At 46.2% G+C, this 21383-nt stretch overlaps 1 protein-coding gene across 10 annotated transcripts in view; it reads right to left on the minus strand.

Annotated features, from left to right (window-relative positions):
• Positions 1-6617: 6617 nt before the first annotated feature.
• The window catches only part of MAX (MYC associated transcriptional regulator X), a 28774-nt gene continuing 14008 nt past the window's right edge, over positions 6618-21383 (minus strand). For 3 of the 10 annotated variants that reach the window (XR_008474437.2, XR_004729949.3, XM_078335120.1), the window contains 3 exons: positions 9411-9534; positions 8843-8927; positions 6618-8156 (listed from right to left, as the gene is read on the minus strand). Coding sequence is in view for 5 of the 10 variants with exons in the window: in XM_078335120.1 (XP_078191246.1) it covers positions 7969-8156; positions 8843-8927; positions 9411-9431 (294 nt within the window). In the remaining 5 variants the exon portion in view is untranslated. The other 7 variants (XR_013521253.1, XR_013521252.1, XR_013521254.1 and 4 more) reach the window with 3 other exon arrangements.

The raw sequence follows: 21383 nt of genomic DNA on the forward strand, positions 1-21383 counted from the left end.
ATAAATGATCTCTGGAATTCTACATGGGAGAAGTTTATTCTCAATTTATGTATTCAATCATTTATCACTATGGTCTCAAATATTTATTTTATACTTCCTATTATGTTCCAATGCTGTTTATTTTGTTGCTTAAATTGTTGCAGTTGTGACCTTTGGGAGCTTTCTCAGTTGGCTCCTATGTCTCTCTAACATACCCCACACTTTCCTACTTTCAACGGTAGTGGATTTTTAGCATCCCTTTTCTTTCAACAAGTACTGCATGTTGATAATCATTCACACTGTGTAATGGGTACATTTGGGTTCAGTACACTGTTCTCTCAACCCTTGATCACACTACACTCTCTCCATAAGCATTGCATGTTGGTTACCCTGAGTGTAAGACTTCATTGCCACCTTCTGTACCCATGATGGCCTGGGATGATGGGACAAAGAAGGCAAGGGGAGCCTAGGCATTCAGCTACCAGACCAGGGCAGGGCTCAGTGTCACAGCTCTCTCAAGGGGGAAGGGCTGCAAGGGGACTGCCCTCAGGTGTGCTGAATGGTGAGGTAGCCCTGTGAGGCAGATGGTGATGATATGACACAAGTGGGGTGTCCATGCTCCTTGCTAGGCTCCATCCCCTCCGTCCCTCCCCTCCCTCTCCGGAGCAGTGGTTGCCATGAGCCTGGATACCAAGGGACCAGTGAATGTGGTGGAATAGGAATGATGACCCAAGCTGTGCAGAGCGGGAGGCTCTGACCTACCCTCCCTTCACCCCCAGCCTCCCCCAGCCTCTCTGAATGGCTAGATGGGGAGCCCAAGGCTGGGCTTTTGTGGGCAGGACGGAGAGCCCATCAAGAGCTTGAGAAGCGATGACCTGGTGGCACTGCCCCTCCCATAGCGTCAAACATTTCTCACTGAGGGCCCCATCTCCTGAATTCCTCTGGCATTCAGAGAACAGACGTGCACACTTGTGCTAAATGCCTAAGCCTCTTTTCTAACTACTCTAAGCTTCTTGAAGGCAAGGCCCAGGCTTTATAAGCTGCCTAGATTGCCCCAGTAGCCAGAACTGTGGTGGGCAGAGGCTAGGTGCTGCTCAAATGCCTGAGGGTTGAACTCATGCAGAGGCAACCCTGGAACTGCCCTATCGAGGGCACAGAGATAAAGGTACATCTCGAGGCTGGAGTCTACTGGTACACGTGCCATCTGCATACAACATTTGAAGAGTACCCACCACAAGCCAGGCACAGTGTTAGGGGCCCAGTAGCAAGCACACAGAGCAGCCGCTGGTCCTGTGGGGGCTCCCAGTTGGAAATACCTGCTCACCACCACTCTACACAGAAGGGTCCTGGGTGGGAAACATGGCCAACTTGTTGGAAACCGGGTCCCTCCTCTCCAAAGTCTCCTCCAGCCTTGCTGCAGTAGGTATTCTCTGTGGACATGACAGTCCTCTCAGCTGGCTGGCCTTGCTGTGGCCTTTTGGCCCAAAGCCGTTGGCCACTGTCCTTTAACCCAAGATCTGCCCCTGCCACCCCAGAGCTATTGATGGCACTGGGAGATAAACAATGAAGCTCTCAAGCACTGTGCATGGGTGCCACGGGCAGCCAGGCTGCCAGCTGGACACGGGATGAGTGACTGGGCATGTGGACTCAGCATGCCCATTGGGTTATTTTTTGAATCAGACTTTGCATGGCTCATTCCATACTCCTGGGTCCCTGCAGGAGTAGGCTTTTAGAGAGAAGGCACACCCCTCTCTATTGGCCTACAGGCTGTCAGGCTTGTTTTTCTTGGTAGGAGACTTCATCCCTCACCTAGTTCAGCACTAGAGTAGAAGGTTCAGGCTCAGCTTTCTTAATATTGGACCCTTGATTCTTTTTCTTCTTCTTCTCTAACCCTTACTTTACTGGAAAAAATTAATAGCACAGACCACGCTACATAATTTTGCCCAGAGCAGGCTGAGGGTATACAAGAGCCCCACCCTGCAAAGGACATCAGAGGAAAACAATCCTAAATGGGGCCTGGCAGTCACAACAGGCCTGCTGGGGCAGCTGGCATCTAGCACAGGGCGCAGGAGGGGACCTGCTCAGCTGGTTGTGGATTGTCCAAGGCCACCTGCTTGGCATTCTTTTAGACACGCCCATCCTGCTGGGTGTTCTGTGTGAATGTGCACGTGGAGCCAGAGTGAGCTAGAGCACGCGGGTCCGTGGCCCAGTCATGAGGCTCGTCTGCCCCACCTCACCCACCAGGCAGACTCTGCTCAAGGGACTCCTGAAAGGCTGGAAAATGATGGTTTGACCACTATCATAACCAGCCCTGGGCAAGAAACACCGGGTAGGCACACGACACGCTTGCAGGATCTGCGCCTGGCACAGTGTCTGTCACCCGGCACTGCAGAAACACAAACTGAAACTGGGACGAAGAACGGGGTAAAGTCACCAGTATGTTAATGGTTAATTGCTCTGAGCCAGTTTGCAAGGGTATATTTCATTCCCCAACTCTATATTTTTCTCCAAAAGGTAACAGATTTGTGGTCTTGCTCAAATCTTTCAGAAAACATGCAGATTTGTTACTGCCTTTTAGCATTCAACATACATTTACCTCCCCTTTCTTTTAAGGATTTTAATACAGTTAACTCTTATTACATCAGAGAAAAGGGGAGTTTATTCACTCCACTTTTTTTTCCTTTGGGACAGAGTCTTGCTGTGTCGCCCAGGCTGGTGTGCAGTGGCATAATCTTGGCTCACTGCAACCTCCGCCTCCTGGGTTCAAGCGATTCTCCTGCCTGTCTCTCAAACAGCTGGGACCATAGGCGTGAGCTACCATGCTCGGCTAATTTTTTTGTATTTTTAGTAGAGACAGAGTTTTACCACCTTGACCAGGCTGGTCTCGAACTCCTGACCTCAAGTGATCTGCCCGCCTTGGCCTCCCAAAGTGCTCCACATCCGGTCTCACTCCACATTTTAACAAAACTAAAAAATGGCTGCACTATCCAGGACATATGATGGCAGACAGATCTAAGAATTGCCAACATTTATTGAGTACTAAATGCCAGGAACAATTCATGGGCTTTTCACACTTACTCCTTTAAGCCTCACAATGGCACTTGGTACTATTACTGTCCTCACGTTATGGCTCAGAAAGCCAGAGCAACGTCACCCCGGAGGTAAGGGCTGTAGCTGGCATGGCAGTCCAGACAGGCGGGCTCAGGGGCCATGGCCCTACCCACTCTGGCAATCATTCAGAAGCTCCTTCGGCTCCTTTCACACACCGACCCAAATGAAACACCGAGCAACAACAACACTTACCAGCAGGGCGATGAGGGTTCACCAGGAGAGCCTCCAAAACCCACGCATGGGCCTCCCTGGTATGCACACAGTCCTACCTACAGTTAAGCCCAGCTTAGCCAAACTGTTCAAAAATGGAGTCTTTGGCCAATTGGTTTCTCCCTGAGAAAGTAACTAGAAAATATTTTTGTTTATTCCCTTTCCAAGGAAACTCTGGGGATGTTATGAGTTAGCTGCTGCCTTAGTGAACCCCAGACACCGAAGGAAATTCTCTATTAGCTATCTAGCAGTGTAGACATTGGCGAATTCTTTCTCCCTACCTGAGGCTTCCTCTTCAGGAAACAGAAACAGTTTTGAACAGAATGCTCTCATGTTCCCAGAGGCTTTTGAGAATGCAGTCTGGTGGCCAGGCCTGAGAGAGAGCCTTACTTTGGCTGGATTATAAAACCTGCATGGGGACCAGAGGCCAGCCAGTGCATGCTATAGAAATGAGTGCTGCCCCATGTCATTACCCCTACTTGGGGCTTCAAAAGCGGGTGGTGGAGGCAGCCCTCAGCCTCAGCTCTCTTCCTTCTCAAGTTTAAAAACTTGGTAGCTCAGCCAGCTCCCAAAAGTATCAGAGCCCCACCAGGAGCACGAAAACTCATCAAGCCAATCCTAAGGACTGAACTATTTAACAAGCCCGCTTCCCACATCTTCATCCTGACCTCAGAGCCACTTTGCTAATTCAGCTCAGCTGTGCCTAACTTCCCCAACGGTGTCCTTTTGGTTCCCCAGGTTATATTACTTTTGGAAGTCAAACCTGAGTGACACGAGGAGCACCTGAAAGAGCTTGTTAAACTGACTCATGGGCCACGGCACACTTTAGATTAGAGGAGTTGGAGCCCAGGAATCCTTTTAACAAGCGGCCCTGGGCATGATCCAAGGATCCCACTTTGAGTAACACCACATGAGGCTTCGGAGCAGTTCTGCCTGGACCTCCAATAGTGTCCAAAGCTGAGAGACGCCATTGAATTGTGGTGGGAGGGAATGGGCAGAGCCTCGCTCAGGTTGACACCAGATCTAATGTACCCACCCACAGGGTCGCTTCAGTCTTGAAGAGTTCGTGAGTCCAGTCTTGGTGTCACCTTGCTCTCTTTGGTCACTGTGCCTGGTAAGGATGGGGCACATCTCTGAGGAGTGGGAAGCATTTGTGACACACCAAGAAGTCAACCCTTTAGGGAACCACTTTAGGGAAGGTATCGGGAGCTGGCCTTTTCACCCTGGCTGAATCAGTCCTGGTCACATGCTTTTTATAGATAACGGCAGCAGGCACCTCAGTGCTCACTTGGTCCTGAGGTTAAGCACATTATAAGCATTATCTCATTTAATCCTCATAACCACCTTATGAGGCTAGTGCTATTATTATCCTCATTTTATAGATAAAGATGCTGAGGCTGGGAGAAGTACCACAGCCGCCAAGTGGCAGAGACCGGATTGTGAACCCGGCCAGTCTGATTTCAGAGGCCAAGCGTAAAACACACATGTTATCAGAAACAGAATTCTGCTTGCTTCAGTCCCAGTTTAGGGCTTGGGCTCCTATTGTCTACTCAGTCTTGTTTTTTAAACCTGTCCCAGCCAAGATGACAGCTCTGTGAGCTTAGGTAGTCTTTACCTAAGAAATTGTAGAAGTTTTACAATGGGGTTAACATACCAAGAACTTTAAAAACTGGGCCATTTTAAATACCCTTGCACTTGGGGCAACTGGAAAGGTAGGGAAATATAAAGAAAGCTAACAGGCCCCTCAGTGAAGCCACCTGCCACAGTGACCACGCAGATCTACAGCTTATCTGGCTTTGTGTTAGTCAGTGTCCAGAGTAATGTCAAAATAAACCAAAGATTACCATCACGGTGAGAGAGTAAGCTATGGTCAGACTGATATCCTGAAGGGATACTCATACTCGCTTCCTAGACACACATACCAGAAGGGACTTGGCTGTGACTTTGATTTGTCCCTTTCAGCTGAGCACAGTCTCCAGGCAGAGCTCCCGTGTTCCCATCCAGGAAGCTGCTTCCGTGGTACCTCCACCCCGTGCAAAAGTCCGCTCAGCATGCCAATTGGGTGGTTTGGATTTTTCCAGGTGAACCAGCCAGCTAGCCACTGTGCCCCTTGTCTTCTAGCTGGTTTACTGAAATCTAGAGAAGCCTAAACTCAACCCCTTGTCCAGCCAATATACCAGAGCCAGGGACTGGCTCTCAGGGACACCACTTGTCCCCACACTGGCTCAACTGCCCCTTCCTATTTGCTACCTGCCTACTGGGTGCCAGCTTCACATGCCTTCCATCTTTGTATCAACACGGCCTCACCCACAGCTTGGTGCTAACACCAATACTAAGCAAACCAACTTTATATTTAAGCCCAGATATACAAAGAGATATAGTTAAGGTCAAGGAAAAGGAGGAGAAAAGCATGTTAACCTTGAGGGCTTTCTGCAAGGACCTGATTCTTATTCCCAGTTCTTCCTATTGCAGTCTCTCTCCTCTACCTTGAAAAGAAGTGCCTTTAATAGATGGGATCTTGCTTTCCCAGCATCTTCCTTTTCCTTAATGTAATCATGGCCTTTGGAGGCTTGATCATGTTTCAAATTGCCTCTTATACATAATCCATCTGCCAGCTCCCATGAAACAAAAAAAAGATATTATGGATTTACCATACAATTGATAGGAGCCACAGTACTCTTCACTATTCTAAAGATCGTGAAAAATCCAAGAACTGATTTGACTTGATGTCCTCTCTGGGTCTAGGAACAGCAGTATTTCCTGTCAGCCAGACAGGAAAACCAAGGCTGAGCTGCGTCCTGGCCATAATTCCTTTTTCTTCCAAGGTTAAATAAGTTCAGGCTGGTGTTGGGTCCCCAGTCTGAATACAGCTAACTTGATGCCATTGGAGCCTTCTTGACGGCCAGTCCTGGAACTGTCTAGAAACTGAAAGGTCCTGGAGAACAGCAACCTCTGAACTGGGCACTCATTACCAGGAGAACCTGAACTACAGCTCTGGGCAAGCTATTCCCCCAAAGGTCACTTGTTTAGCATAAACTAGATCTAGAAATGTTGCCACAGCTAACCCCAAATCCCTGTTGAACCTCAAAAGCCTTATCCAATGAATAAAGCCGTCACCACTTATTTACTCTCTCCGGCTGAGCAGAGCCCTCCGAAGAAAGGAAAAACTCTGGCTTATGGCTGCTCCTGGTTCTGCAAGATCAGGTAAACCACCTCCACTTCTCACTCAGGCTTCTATAGAGGCCCTAACAGCTTCCAGAGGGGTCTCTCATGAACCATCTTGGCCACAACAAGGGCAAGAAGACACCACCACCAAGAAGGATAAAATAAGTTTTTATTTATAGTCTTATAGTAAAGGGGGAAGCCTTAACTTGCAAGACAATTCTTCGGCAGTATGTACAACATACTTTTTATTTCCATGGAATGGAATCAAACACGAACTGAGACTACAGAGTATACACTAGAAATCAGCAAATGCCAGGAACGATGTAGGAAAAAGACAAAGAAATGAGGCCTAAACACACAAAACCCTTCACTGGGATCTGTTGACCACAGCCAGAACCAGGGCCGGATCACACAAAGGAGACAGGTTTCAGGACAGCAGGAAAGGAACTGGGGTGAGGGCAGGGAAGGGTCCGCACTGGGGTGCGGGTTTAGTACCAGGTAAATTGCTCTTGGTATTTACATACAAAATCAGTTGGCTCTATTTCTTAGAAATACACACGGGAAGAAAGGAAGATTTCATCATTACTTTATGAATCTGTCGCTTTGCAAGACCGACATCATCAGAAATAGGAACAATTCACTCAGATTCAAATTTAAGTAGCAGGAAATAAATATCAAATCATCATCACTGGCCCTCAATACAAAACCTCTATGCCACCCAAAACATCCTCCCTGTCCCAACCCCAAATGGCCACTCCCCGGTGGCTGCTGCGTCACTGCTGCCATCTCCCACGCACACCACAAGAATCCACGCAGCCCTCTGTGAGGCTGGCACCGCAGACTTAAACAGCTGGCTGAGAGAGGCAGGAGTGAAACATGCCGAAGACTCTGGGCTGCAAATCTGTCCTCACTTTCTTTTCATACCACAAACTTCTTTAAGGATCTGGTCTTTCAATAGGAGCAATACATAGCTTTTTAGAAAAAGGAAAAAAAAAACAACCTTAAAAAGGAGGAGGGTTGATTCTGATTACTCCAAACTGGTCATCTTCTCAAAGTAGAGCAGTTCACAGATTCACAAAGTCTATCCAACAGAGGTGAGGGCGGACCAGGAGGCCACCTGGGCAGGCCTGGCATCCTCCGGGCATGTGCCCAGCAGGGCTGGAGGAGCTGGTAGGGTGGGCAGGATACTATGGGCTCAGAGGTCTGGCCGGCCGTCTGTCCTCCACAGAAAAAGCTGCCAAGTTGGGGTGTTTTGGTTTAAAAATTCCTGGTGGGGACAGGGAATCCCTGAAGGGAATACATTAAAAAAAAAATACACAGTGGAAATGGGGAAGGAGAACAAGAGCTGTTGTCCAAGAGCTTCTACGTAAAAATAAAAATTTAAAAAAAAAGGGAGAAAGAGAAAAATAGAGTCTCTTAAATGGTTCTGAGGGTTCTACAGATGAACTGAAAGGAGGGTGAGACGATGGAGACAGTTTTTATTGCTGGCCTGTCCCAAGTGGCTTAGCTGGCCTCCATCCGGAGCTTCTTCCTGCTTTGGGGCTCTTCAGGCTCAGACTCCGAGCTGGAGTCTGAGCCCCCATCGAAGGCAGAGATGGTGCTGCCCTTGGCGTTGGTGTAGAGGCTGTTGTCTGAGGAGGGGTAGTTGGTCTGCAGTTGGGCACTTGACCTCGCCTTCTCCAGTGCACGGACTAAAAGGCAACCAAGGAAGTGTGTTACTGCCTTCTGGAGACCTGGGGAGTAACCGAGTCTCAGACTCAGGGTCCAGCCTGTTCTTCCTAAGGGCTTGCTTGCTGGCCCCGAGGCTCAAGGTGCTCAGAAGTAGCTCCCTTCGGGTGGCTGTTCACTCACACACTTCATTTCCCTCCCGCCTTTCCCAGCTGGACCTGGGAACCAGCAGACACTCTGCAATCCCACCCAACCCTGAAGAGAAGGCTTGTGATGTCACCGTGTGGCCACAGAAGCCCAGCGCAGAGACTGGAGCGTGAGCTTCCTGTGGGATTCAGCAGTGCAATAACTGAGGAGAAGCTGGCCCAGTAGCATGAGGCTCCACAAGGTGTGAAAGCCACACAACAGCAGGAAAGGATGACATAAGATGTATCAGCCAAAGAACACTTTTGGCTTTGTTCTCGTGTACAAGATCCATTTGGAATGACAAGCTGGACACTTGGAAGCAAGTCACCGATAAACGTAAAGTACCTGGGCTTTTCAAACAGCCCTTACATGCAGGCTGCTTGGTGGCCCAATAACCAACCCACTGACACCACCCACTGCCCATCCCTTGGTTCAGCTCAGCTTGAGCCTAGAAGGTCAACCCTTTATTGTATTTTATTCATTTTATTTTATTTGAGGTTTTCTAACCCAGGTGGTTACTTGCATTTCCTTTTACTTGCATCTTCCATGAGGGAGGAAGAGAAGTGAATTCCCCAGGAACAAAGAACTTGATCAGCTCTCGCTTTCCCCTGTGGTTGTAGGAAAAGGCGGGTGTGAGCATTGAGAATAGCATGGGCCTAGCCCATAGGCTGCCCTGATTGGACTACCATTGACCATGGAGAGGGCTCACTGTCCCTGAACACCTGGATCTCTGGTACTTACACAGCACATTCCACTCCGAGGACCTCAAAGCTCTTTTTAGACACCTGATGCCAGGTGTGATCTCTACTGCAGGCAGAGCACCTGAGCCCCAAGAAGGGGACAGATCAGGTCAGAAAAGATACAAGTTTCCAGATGTCCAACTTCCTAGCTTCCACTGTCTCCTCACTGGCGCCTCAGGTCCTTCCTCAGGACGGCTCTAACATTCAGCTACTCAGGCCCCAGGAAGCAGGGCCAAGCCTGTTTCTCCGCACATACTCCATGACTGGCTCTGACTCTGCAGGTCCAGGTGCCAAAGCCTGACCTGGACGGAGCACAGCAGGGCCAGCTGCCCCACAAGCTCGGGTGCTCACCTTGCTGCTCCAGAAGAGCATTCTGCCGCTTGAGGTCGTCAATATCTTGCTGGTGTGTGTGGTTTTTCCTTCGCATATACTGGATATACTCTGTGGCTTTGTCTAGGATTTGGGCCCGGGATGCCTGTGGCAATATGAGAAAAAGCACAGGGGACAAAATAAAGACCGAATCCAGGCAGTGAGGGAACCTGGTCTTTCTGCAGCAACTGCTTTGGTGGCTGAAACAAGAGGATAAGATAGGAAAAGGCTGAAGAAATACAGTAATGGCTATTGAACACCTTCTTTGATTTTGTTTTGTTTTGAGACAGAGTGAAATTTCACTCTTGTTGTCCAGGCTGGAGTGCAATGGTATGATCTCGGCTCACTGCAACCTCCACCTCCTGGGTTCAAGCAATTCTCCTGCCTCAGCCTCTCAAGTAGCTGAGATTATAGGCATGCGTCACCGTGCCTGGCTAATTTTTTGTATTTATAGTAGAAACGGGTTTCATTATGTTAGCCAGGCTGGTCTCAAACTCCTGACCTCAGGTGATCCACCCACCTTGGGCAGCCTGTTGCCCAGGCTGGAGTGCAATAGTGTGATCTCAACTCACTGCAACTTCCGCCTCCCCGGTTCAAGCGATTCTCCTGCCTCAGCCTCCTGAGTAGCTGGGATAACAGGTGCATACCACATGCATGCAAAAATTAGCCTGGCTAATTTTTTTTTTTTTTTTTTTGAGACGGAGTTTCACTTGTTACCCAGGCTGGAGTGCAATGGCGCGATCTCGGCTCACCGCAACCTCCGCCTCCTGGGTTCAGGCAATTCTCCTGCCTCAGCCTCCTGAGTAGCTGGGATTACAGGCACGTGCCACCATGCCCAGCTAATTTTTTGTATTTTTAGTAGAGACGGGGTTTCACCATGTTGACCAGGATGGTCTCGATCTCTTGACCTTGTGATTCACCCGCCTTGGCCTCCCAAAGTGCTGGGATTACAGCTGTGAGCCACTGCATCCGTGAAGGCCTTCTTTGTGACACATAAAGTGCCAAGTACTTTATAGAGCTTACCTCACAAACTGTTTCAGAGGTAGCTCTACCAGGAACCCAAGAATCAGAGAAGTAAACTTGATTTTTCAAAATCACCAGCTAGACAGTGATGGAGCCTGGATTTAAACTCAAGAGACATCTGACTCTTAAATTGTACTCCCATCCCCTTTGGTTCTTCAGGTTGCTTTAAAGTCTTTAGCTTGGCTATGTCTGGAAACGTTAAAATACTACTTCAATGAAAGCTTTAGGCCATTAACTCTGCTAGGGCCCAGCTACAGAGAGCTGGTCCAGAAAGACCAGAGCAAGACTTCAGCTGGAGCTGGCTTGAGATGGCAATGGGTACAATGTGTTTCCTCAACACCCAAGATGGCAGTCAAACTCTCAAACCATTGTTAACTATTCCCAACTGAACGATGCTGCTGTGTCACTATTTCAGCCTTCCTGGCTAAAGAGACTTTCATAAAAGCTGTCAGTGCTTGATGTCAACACAGGAAGAGCATGAGATTGGGCCATTTCAGGAAACAACCACACCTCTATAACGGCTGTGGGTAGCCTGGGTACTGCCTTGTTAGAGGAACAAGTTCGTCGGTCAGTAACATGGATGTTGTGTTACTGGGCCCCTAGACATCGAACTTGTCTGGGAGATTCCCTCCAGGCTATAGAGTTACTTATGGCCAGGCAGACAGCTATACTAGTAGAATAGAACAAAGCCAAGAGAAGCCCAAGGTGGGGTACCCTAGTAGCTTAAGTATGGCCTTCTAGCCAGAGGCTTCTTAGCAGCTGGAAAACTTCTTACCCAGGGTAGGGAGTGCTTGACAATTCCATATTACAAGCCCACTGGGTCCTAAACAACTAGAACACAACAGCGGGAGAAAGACAAAGGAAACACGTATACCGTGGCTAGCAAAACCAGATCTACTCATATTAAGTCCTAACAATCTCAATTTATAGGCCTCAGTTTGGGCTGAGTTTCAGAGAGGTTTGGAAGGCCTGTGTTTATTTGCAAGTCTTCACAAGTACTAGAATTTCCAGGCTTTCCTCTTATAGCACCCTTAAGGAAATTTCCTTGAGGACATTGTTCATAATCAACCATTTTTATCAGGTACAAATTACGTACAAGGTACTGGGCAGATATTGTGGGGAAACAAAATGTATTAGTCATGACTTCTTTGCCCCGAAGCTTACTTACTATCTAGTTGAGGAGATAAATATGTCTATACACAGACAAATCACAGGGCAGTGCTGACAAGTGTAACCTGACTAGCAGAGATTACAGAGGCCATAGGACAGACGGCTTCTGACTGGGGTGATTACCTACTGTGTGCCAGGACTGGCCTTGGTGTTGCTGCATGTGTGTGTGTGCACACAATGCACTCCTATCTGAAATGGCAAACCCTGCATTAGACCAAGGTGGTGTCTGTGGGAAAAGGTCACTCTGAATAGGGAGACTAGCACAGGCAAGGGCATGGGGTGGGGAAAAAGTGAGATGTGATTCTTTAGTTGAGTCAGTCAGCTTATGTAGAAGGAATGCGATTCCTAGCCTAGCAATGGATACTTCAGGCACTGTTTCCCATTTCTGCAAAGGGGTCTTATTAGGGTTTAATTACTAGGTGACAAAATGGGGTGGAAAAAAGGAACACATAATTAGAAGGGACTAATTAAAGTATCTTCCTCTCTGGATACTGGAGATGGAATGAAAAATGATTAGTATTGATGAGGTGGTAAAGTGGTGAGGAAGAATTTGGGAATTCGAGGTAAGAGGTGTGCTCTACACACTTGTCATTAATGAGTTCTGTGACTGCAGATACATTTTTCACCTTGCCTATTCCTCATCTGACTAGAAATTCTCTAAGACCCACCTAGCCCTCCACACTCTACCCTTTCCATCACTGATATAATTGCTATGCATATTTACATCCCTCTCTTTAAAGCTGCCTGTGTAAAAGCGATTTTTTCAACAAACAGTTCCCAGAAGGCAACATTAGCTCTTAACTACCCATGTGCATCTGGGACAAGGAAAAAATGCACAATCTCTGAAAGCAGAGAGCACTTGCAAACGTTCAGTGATAACTTTTAATGAATGACCAAACTGAGTAGCAGCCTTTGTGCTAGCAGTTTCTCCTTCAAATATTTATATATGAAACCAGGGAATTAGGATCAAGAAGTGAAAAATGAGTGGTAAAAACAGCAAAACAAGCCAGAAGAGGGAAAAAGATCCTGTGAGAGACAGCAGTTTCCATTTCAGGGTAATTTTTGGATGAAGATAAAATTCATAGATGTTCAGAACATAGTGTCTCGGGAACAAGAGGAGTCCAAAGAAGGCTGGATTGGTTTAAACCCAGAAGGAGGCTTTCAGAATGCTAAGCACAGCCCTTCCTCCATCCTCTGCTGAAAGCAAAAGTGCCTCAGGTCACTTGGGGTGCCCTGATCCCTCAGCAAGTCCAAAATAATGGTTCAGAGTTTATTTTATTCTTCGCAGGGTACCCAACAAGAATTAAAATCCAACAAGAAAAAAATTTAAAGCATGAAATATAGAAATACTCCAAATTTACGTGTGCATTTAGTCCACAGAAGAAAAAGCAAAAGGCTGAAGCTAAAAAATGCTAGACTCACCTGCAATCCTCCCCTCCCATCTTTCCATTCCATAGAAGATCATGTGGCCAGTCACAGCATGAAGGTGAGGGCAGGCCCTTCCTTGTCTTTATGAGTTTATAATACGTGACCAGTAAACATGAAGCCAGCAAGAAACCCTAGGATTTATGGCATGGACTATGGAATGACCCTGGGCTTTTGGTTTCTGTTTTCTGAAAATTGCCCTAACTCAGCTGAGTCAACTGCCCACCTTCACGTGAGTGTGACTGATCAGACAGAACTTGGTAAGTCAACGTGTCCACAGAGCAAGTGCTGCCTTGGGTACTCAGATAATGAGAATTCTAATTTTGATTCTGCCTTTGTGAACAGAAATGCCTCTTTAGATGGTTTGGATGGAGCCCTGAGACAGGATGGATGGTGGCAGCAGGGACTGACGAAGTAGTCAGGCGTCCCATGCAGCCATGTGAGTGAATGCAAAGGGCTCAGCAGGCTGGCCTCCCTCATCCTCCACCCCCTCTCCACACCTCTGGGAGTCACACAAAAGGATGCTGGGCAGCCTTGCCAGATCTTGCTCCAAAGTCGTGGATGCAAACAGCAACACAAATGACAATGATGGGGGTGGTAACAATGGCAGTAGCTAACACTTACTGAGAACTTAGTAAGTGCCAGGCATCCACAACCTTCTGATGTATTATTTTCCCTATTTTATAAATGAGGAAACTGAGGCACAGAGCTGTAATTTACCCAATGTTATGTAAACTAATAGGAAGTTGAGTCAGGATTTGAATCCAAGCCTCCAGGACACTTATATTTTGGGAACACAGGGGAAGCTATCAATAGAAGACCCTCATGAAGGTGGTTTACTGGAGGAGTGACAGCTGAAGCCCAATGGTAAATTGTCTCTGCACAGGTAACAGGTGTAGGAGTTGAGTTGACAGCAAAGCAATGATGAAGACTAGTCTTCAGAATTTGGTTGAAAAGTAAGAAATGGGCTGGGCGCGGTGGCTTAAGCCTGTAATCCCAGCACTTTGGGAGGCCGAGGCGGGTGGATCACGAGGTCAACAGATCGAGACCATCCTGGTCGACATGGTGAAACGCTGTCTCTACTAAAAATACAAAAAATTAGCTGGGCATGGTGGTGCGTGCCTGTAATCCCAGCTACTCAGGAGGCTGAGGCAGGAGAATTGCCTGAACCCAGGAGGCGGAGGTTGCGGTGAGCCGAGATCGTGCCATTGCACTCCAGCCTGGGTAACAAGAGCGAAACTCTGTCTCAAAAAAAAAAAAAACAAAGAAAAGAAAAGTAAGAAATGGGCAAGGTGCAGTGGCTCATGCCTGTAATCTCAGCACCCTGGGAGGCTGAGTGGGAGGATCACTTGGGTTCAGGTGTTGGGGACCAGCCTAGAAAACAGCAAAACACATGGGCTCTACAAAAAACCCGGGAGGTGGAGGTTGCAGTGAGCCAAGATCGTGCCATTGCATTCCAAAAGATTAGCTGGGCATGGTGGTGCACGTATGTGGTCCCAGCTACTTAGGAGGCAGAGGTGGGAGGATCTCTTGAGCCCAGGGGGCTGAAGCTGCAGTGAGTCATGCTTGTGCCAACACACTCCAGCCTGAACAACAGAGTGAGACCCTGCATCCAAAAAAAAAAGTGAAAAATGGTAGCTTGTAAGAGCAGCACTGAAAGAAGATTATTTTTCTTTCATTTTTATTTTAAGAACAGGTGAGAACTAAACAGGCTTCTAGCAGAAACATATTGACAGGAAAAGACTGAAGATGCAAGTTAGCTTGAGAAAACTGACCTAACCACCTGGCCTGGTCGGCAGAAGTGGAATGTTAGGTGGGGATGTAAGCTTCCCACAGTACTGCTGGCTTCATCACCTCTTGGCAGCCCAGAAAGATCAAAGCAAAATGAACAATGTAGAAGACCCAGGGTGTGGCAGAGGGTCTAGCAGGTTCCTGTCACTCCTACTGTTTATGCTGCAGCTGTGTGTCCATTTGCATTACCTCCCAAGGCAACAAGCAGACAGAGGGAAGGCCAACCCCCTCAACCAGAGGCACTCATTGTGAGACCACTGCTTTTGAACAGTGTCCACCCACCACACACATCACGGCAAGAATGGACTACGTATGTCACAAAAGGTCCCAAACCCAAAAGAGTTGGATTCTAATTAGAACCGTTTAAGGCCCCAAATGACTCCTGAATTTGTTAGCACTGATGCTTCAGATGAAGTCCAAGGTTATTAAATTTCATTTAAGTCAATAGTTCTAAAAAATTTTCAATGTAAGGCAAAAGTTCCAAACATTTCTGGAGTTATGAATCTTATCACAGTAACTTGGATTTCTATAAAAATTCAAGTAGTTTTAGAAAGTGGGTGGGGAGAGGTGAGGAAAAGAACAGTAGCATGAGATTGTTAAAATTAGGAACACCACTACCCCTCCCTATGGTCCTGATGCTGACATCAGCAACAATAATCTTAACTCTGTTGAACACTTTTCCTCTTCAGTGCCAAAAACAGCTGCCACTGGGCTGATGTTACAGCTGTCTTGTTTCCCTAAGAACCAAAATGTCTGCCGGGCGCGGTGGCTCACACCTGTAATCCCAGCACTTTGGGAGGCCGAGGCGGGTGGATTACCTGAGGTCAGGTGTTTGAGATCAACCTGGCCAACATGGTGAAATCCTTCTCCACTAAAAATACAAAAATTAGCCAGGTGTGGTGGCGGGCACCTATAATCCCACTTACTCAGGAGGCTGAGGCAAGAGAACTGCTGGAACCTGGGAGGTGGAGGTTGCAGTGAGCTGAGATCATGCCACTGCACTCCATCCTTGGCCGACAATAGCAAGACTCAGTCTCCAAAAGATAAAAAAAAAGAACCAAAATGACCTATCTGAAGGGATGAAAAAGAGGTACTGGTGGACTCACCAACTCACAGTTATATTCTGTACTAGTTATTTTAGAGAAAATGACACCATTTATTTTTTAAAACCCTGTGTAAGCTTTTACACATATGAAGGTAAAGGGAGAACGTAGGGCAAAACTGGTATAATTTCCATGTGAATAAGCCATCTTTGAAAACCAAAATGAAAGAATATGCTCAATAAATTTGGATCGACATTAAACTAGTTCATTAAAAAACAGAACCCCATCAATGCCAGCAAGGGAGGCTGGAAGGTCAGAGTCAGCGAAGACCTGTGGCTATTTGAAGGCTTCCTGCTGCCAGGACCTCCCCAGCCACAGGACCATTACCAGGGAAAGGCAGAACTATCAGCCCTGCAAGCAGCTTAATCAAAGCCAGGAGTCAGACATTTGTTTAAGGGGTCAAAACAATCATTTTAAAAATCTTGCATTCTTTTCTCATGTGCCCTTGGTAGCTTGAAATGAAGGTGTGGCATTTTTGCATCAAATTCTGACCATGAAGGACAGGAGTACACAATTTCCAAAAGAGGAAATAGAGCTAGTAAATAAACATGTGGAAAAGCAATTAATTTCACAATAAACAGAATATAAAATTACTAACTTTTGTTTACTGAATTAGTCACTCTCTTAAAAAAAATTCCAATGATAATGAAGCTGGTACTCTCAAAACTTGACTAAAAGACTACTCTTTAGACTTTGCTTGAAAAAAGAAGGAAATAGAAGAAAGAGGACTTGAAAACAATCCTCTTGGAAAGCATTTTGGCAACACAAGGAAAAAAGTCTGATGCTCATACCCTTCAACACAGAAATCCAGCTTCTTGGATTCTACGGAAATGGCTACATATGAATAAGATATCCATCACTATATTAATTATAAATTTAAAAAACTGAATGCAACCCCAGTTGCCCAAGAGAAACATACCTAATGACTAAACATGAACACACTGTACGACCTGGGGAAAAATATGATATTATGTAAAAGCAGCAAGCTATAAATAGCACTTTCCCTGAGGGAAGCATGCAGATGAAGAGACCAGAAAGGAATACACAAACTGATAACACTATTTCCTTGCTTCTTAGACTCCATCCATAAATCCATGGATTGAACAATAGCAGCTTTTGGGGAGAAAAAAAGGAGGCAGGTTTCTTTTCACATCCACTTTAAGATGATGTCCAATTTCGGTCACATTAAACGAGGCAGAGGGGTACAGACAGTCTATCTTTCGATTGTACTGATCTGATAGTCACTAGCCACATGTGGCTAATAAACACTTGAAATGTTGAGTACTCTGAATTGAGATGTGCTGGGAAGTTGAATTTTTAAGACTTAGTGAAAGAATAATTTTAAAAACATTGATCACATGTTGATTACATACCTATTTTTTAGTATTAGGCTAAATAAAAGATATTATTCAAATTAATTCCACCTGTTTAACTTTTTAATTGGGTCCACTCAAAAAATTAATCATATTTAAGTTATATTTAAAATGCATTTTGACTCACACTAAATTTCTGTTGGGCAGCATTTGTCATAGGATCAATGGGAAGGCTGCAGTTGTGTTAAAGGAAGGGGGAACTCCTGTTTCTTCTTCCCATTTTTCTAAAGTTTTTGCAATTTTGTTGGAGAAAAAAATACTAAAGGCAAGGCCTAGTAATCAATCCTTATCCTTCCAAATCTCAAGATGTGAAAAATGTTAGGTGAGGAACTCTCTAGTACTCTTGGGGTAGTAAAACCTCTCCCATTCTGTGTGACAGTCTCCCAGAAGGTATAATTAGATTTCTGCCCTGCAGGAACATACCATTTAGTTAGGTGATAAGATAATCACAGAAATTAGGGAGACAGAGAGGTTCCACAAAAGGCCACAGAGGTTCAGTGGGGGTTCTAAGGGTGGGGTAGTATTTGATATGGACCTCTAAGGCAGGGAGCTAGAGATTGAGGGAAGCCGGGAACTCGGACAGGAAATAAGAGCTGACAGAATGCAAGTAGGCCTTGTGAGCTGGGCTCTTCAATATGGAACACGCAAGTCATCTGGGCAGTGTGGCTGGGGTTGGACCTTGAGAAAAGTGAAGAACTCAGATAAGCTGAGAATGAAATTCCTGGGCAAAGAGAAGAGGGGTTGATATGGTTTGGCTGTGTCCCCACCCAAATCTCATTTTAAATTGTAACTCCCACAATTCCCAGTAGTGGGAGGAACCTGGTGAGCGGTAACTGAATCATGGGGGTTGGTCTTTCCCACACTGTTCTCGGGATAGTGAATAAGTTTCGTGAGATCTGATGATTTTAAAAACGGGAGTTTCCCTGCACAAGCTCTCTCTCTTTACTTGCTGCCATCCCTGTAAAACGTGACCTGCTGTTCCTTGCCTTCTGCCACGATTGTGAGGCCTCCCTACCAACATGAAACTGAAAGTCAGTAAACTTCTTTCTTTTGTAAATTGCCCAGTCTCAGGTATGCTTTTATCAGCAGCGTGAAAACAGACTAAATATAGTAAATTGGTACCAGTAGAGTGGGGCGCTGCTAAAAAGATATCCGAAAATGTGGAGGCAACTTTTAAACTGGGTAACAACAGGCAGAGGTTGGAACAGTTTGGAGGGCTCAGAAGAAGACAGAAAAATGTGGGAAAATTTCAGACTTCCTAGAGACTTGTTGAATGGCTTTGCCCAAAATTCTGATAATAACATAGACAATAAAGTCCAGACTGAGGAGGTCTCAGATGGAAATGAGGAACTTATGGGGAACTGGAGCAAAGGTGACTCTTGTTATGTTTTAGCAAAGAGACTGGTGGCATTTTGCCCCTGCCCTAGAGATATGTGGAACTTTGAACTTCAGAGAGATGATTTAGGGTATCTAGAAGAACAAATTTCTTTTTTTTTTTTTTTTTGAGACAGAGTTTTGCTCTTGTTGCCCAGGCTGGAGTGCAATGGCATGATCTCGGCTCACTGCAACCTCTGCCTCCCAGGTTCAAGCGATTCTCCTGCCTCTGCCTCCTGAGTAATTGAGATTACAGGTATGTGCCACCACGCCCAGCTAATTCTGTATATTTAGCAGAGACAGGTTTCTCCATGTTGGTCAGGCTGGTCTTGAACTCCCAACTTCAGGTGATCCACCCACCTTGGCCTCCCAAAATGTTGGGATTACAGGTGTGAGCCACCATGCCTGGCCTAGAGGAAGAAATTTCTAAGCAGCAAAGCATTCAAGAGGTGACTTGGGTGCTGTAAAAGGCATTCAGTATAAGGGAATCAGAGCATAAAAGTTGGAAAATTTGTAGCCTGAAAATGTGATAGAAAAGAAAATCCCATTTTTTAAGAAATTCAAGCTGGCTGCAGAGATCTGCGTAAGTAATGAGGAACTAAACCTTAATCTCCAAAACAATGGGGAAAATGTCTCCAGGGCATATCAGATTTTCAAGGCAGCTGCTCCCATCACAGGCCTGGAGGCCTAGGAGGAAAACAGTTTTCTGGGCTGGGCCCAGGATCACCACATTCTGTGCAGTCTAGTCTAGGGACTTGGTGTCCTGTGTCCCAGCCATGCTAGCCATCACTGAAAGGGGCCAATGCAGAGTTCAGGATGTGGCTTCAGAGGGTGCAAGCCCTAAGACTTGGCAGCTTCCACATGGTGTTGAGCCTGTGAGTGCACAGAAGTCAAGAACTGGTGTTTGGGAACCTCTGCCTAGATTTCAAAGGATGGAGTATGGAAATGCCTGGATGTCTAGGAAAAAATTTGCTGCAGGGACAGGGCCCTCATGGAAAACCTCTGCTAGGGCAGTGTAAAAGAAAGAGGTTTACTGACTTTCAGTTTCATATGGATGCGGAGGCCTCACAATTGTGGCAGAAGGCAAGGAAGAACAAGTCACGTTTTATAGGGATGGCAGCAAGCAAAGAGAGAGAGCTTGTGCAGGGAAACTCCTGTGCACTCTATGTGGGGTCAGAGCCCATACACAGAGTCCCTACTGGGGCACTGGCTAATGGAGCTGTGAGAAGAGGGCCACTATCTGCAAACCCCAGAATGGGAGATCCACTGACAGCTTGCACCGTATACCCGGAAAAGCCACAGACACTCAATGCCAGCCTGTGAAAGCATCCAGGAAGGAGGCTGTACCTTGCAAAGCCAAAGGGGTGAAGTTACCCAAGACAATGGGAACCCACCTCTTGCATCACCGTGACCTCTACGTGAGACATTGAGTCAGGAGATCATTACAGAGCTTAAGATTTGACTGCCCCACTGGATTCTAGACTTCCATGGGGCCTGTAGCTCCTTTTTTTTTTTTTCGCAATTTCTCTCATTTGGAATGGCTGTATTTAACCACTGCCTGTACCCCCATTGTATCTAGGAAGTAACTAACTTGCTTTTAATTTTATAGGCTCATAGGCAGAAAGGACTTGCCTTGTCCCAGATGAGACTCTGCACTGTGGACTTTTAAGTTAATGCTGAAATGAGTTAAGACTTTGAGGAACTATTGTGAAGGCACCATTGGTTTTGAAACGTGAGATCTGGGAGGGGCCAGGGTGGAATAATATGGTTTGGCTGTGTCTCCACCCAAATCTCACCTTGAATTGTAACTCCCACAATTTCCATGTGTCATGGAAGGAATTTGGTCGGAGGAAACTGAATCATGGGAGCAGGTCTTTCCCATGCTGTTCTTGTTATAGTGAATAAGTCTTGCAAGATTTGAATGGTTTTAAAAACAGGAGTTTCTCTGCACAAGCTCTCTTTGCCTGCTGCCATCCAGACAAGACTTGCTCCTTCTTGCCTTCTGCTATGATTGTGAGGCTTCCTTCCAGCCACATGGAACTGTAAGTCCATTAAACCTCCTTCTTTAATTGCTCAGTCCCAGGTATGTCTTTATCAGCAGCGTGAAAACAGACTAATTCAAAGGTATACAGTAACTGGAAGGTTAATGTTGGGAAAGAGGAGAAAAAACAGGTGGGCAAGCTGGGTACCTTATTTACAGAACATGGAATACCAGTCCTTACCTAAATGGGCAATGAAAAGCCCTTGGAGGTGTTCAGCAGCACACAAATAATTTATAAGAAATTAAATCCATTTACAATTGCTGAGGCTGGAGCCTAAGGGAGACTTGGGCAACTACGGGCAACAATTTAAGATGCAGAAACTTTAAAAAGGTAATTGTCCAAGTTGGAATATGGCCAGCTAATAACCTTAATGAGTAATGAGGACAAGTGGATAGGGCTGTGGTTTACATTTCATTTAAAAGACAATCCCTCTAGCAGCCCAAATATGCTATAGACACAGGCTACTGAATGAACTGTCAGCCTTAAAAGCATCAACAGGAATGAGCCATCTCCCAAAATAATGTGGCCAGGTAGACGAGGGATTCCTCCCATCAGCTAATAAATATTCCCTATATTTCCTACTATTTGCAGGCACTGAGGGAAGAAATATAACCAAAAGGAGACATTTTCCCTCCCTTCATGGTACTTATAGTG

This window comes from Callithrix jacchus, chromosome 8 (assembly GCF_049354715.1).
Source record: "Callithrix jacchus isolate 240 chromosome 8, calJac240_pri, whole genome shotgun sequence".
Lineage (NCBI taxonomy): Eukaryota > Metazoa > Chordata > Mammalia > Primates > Cebidae > Callithrix > Callithrix jacchus.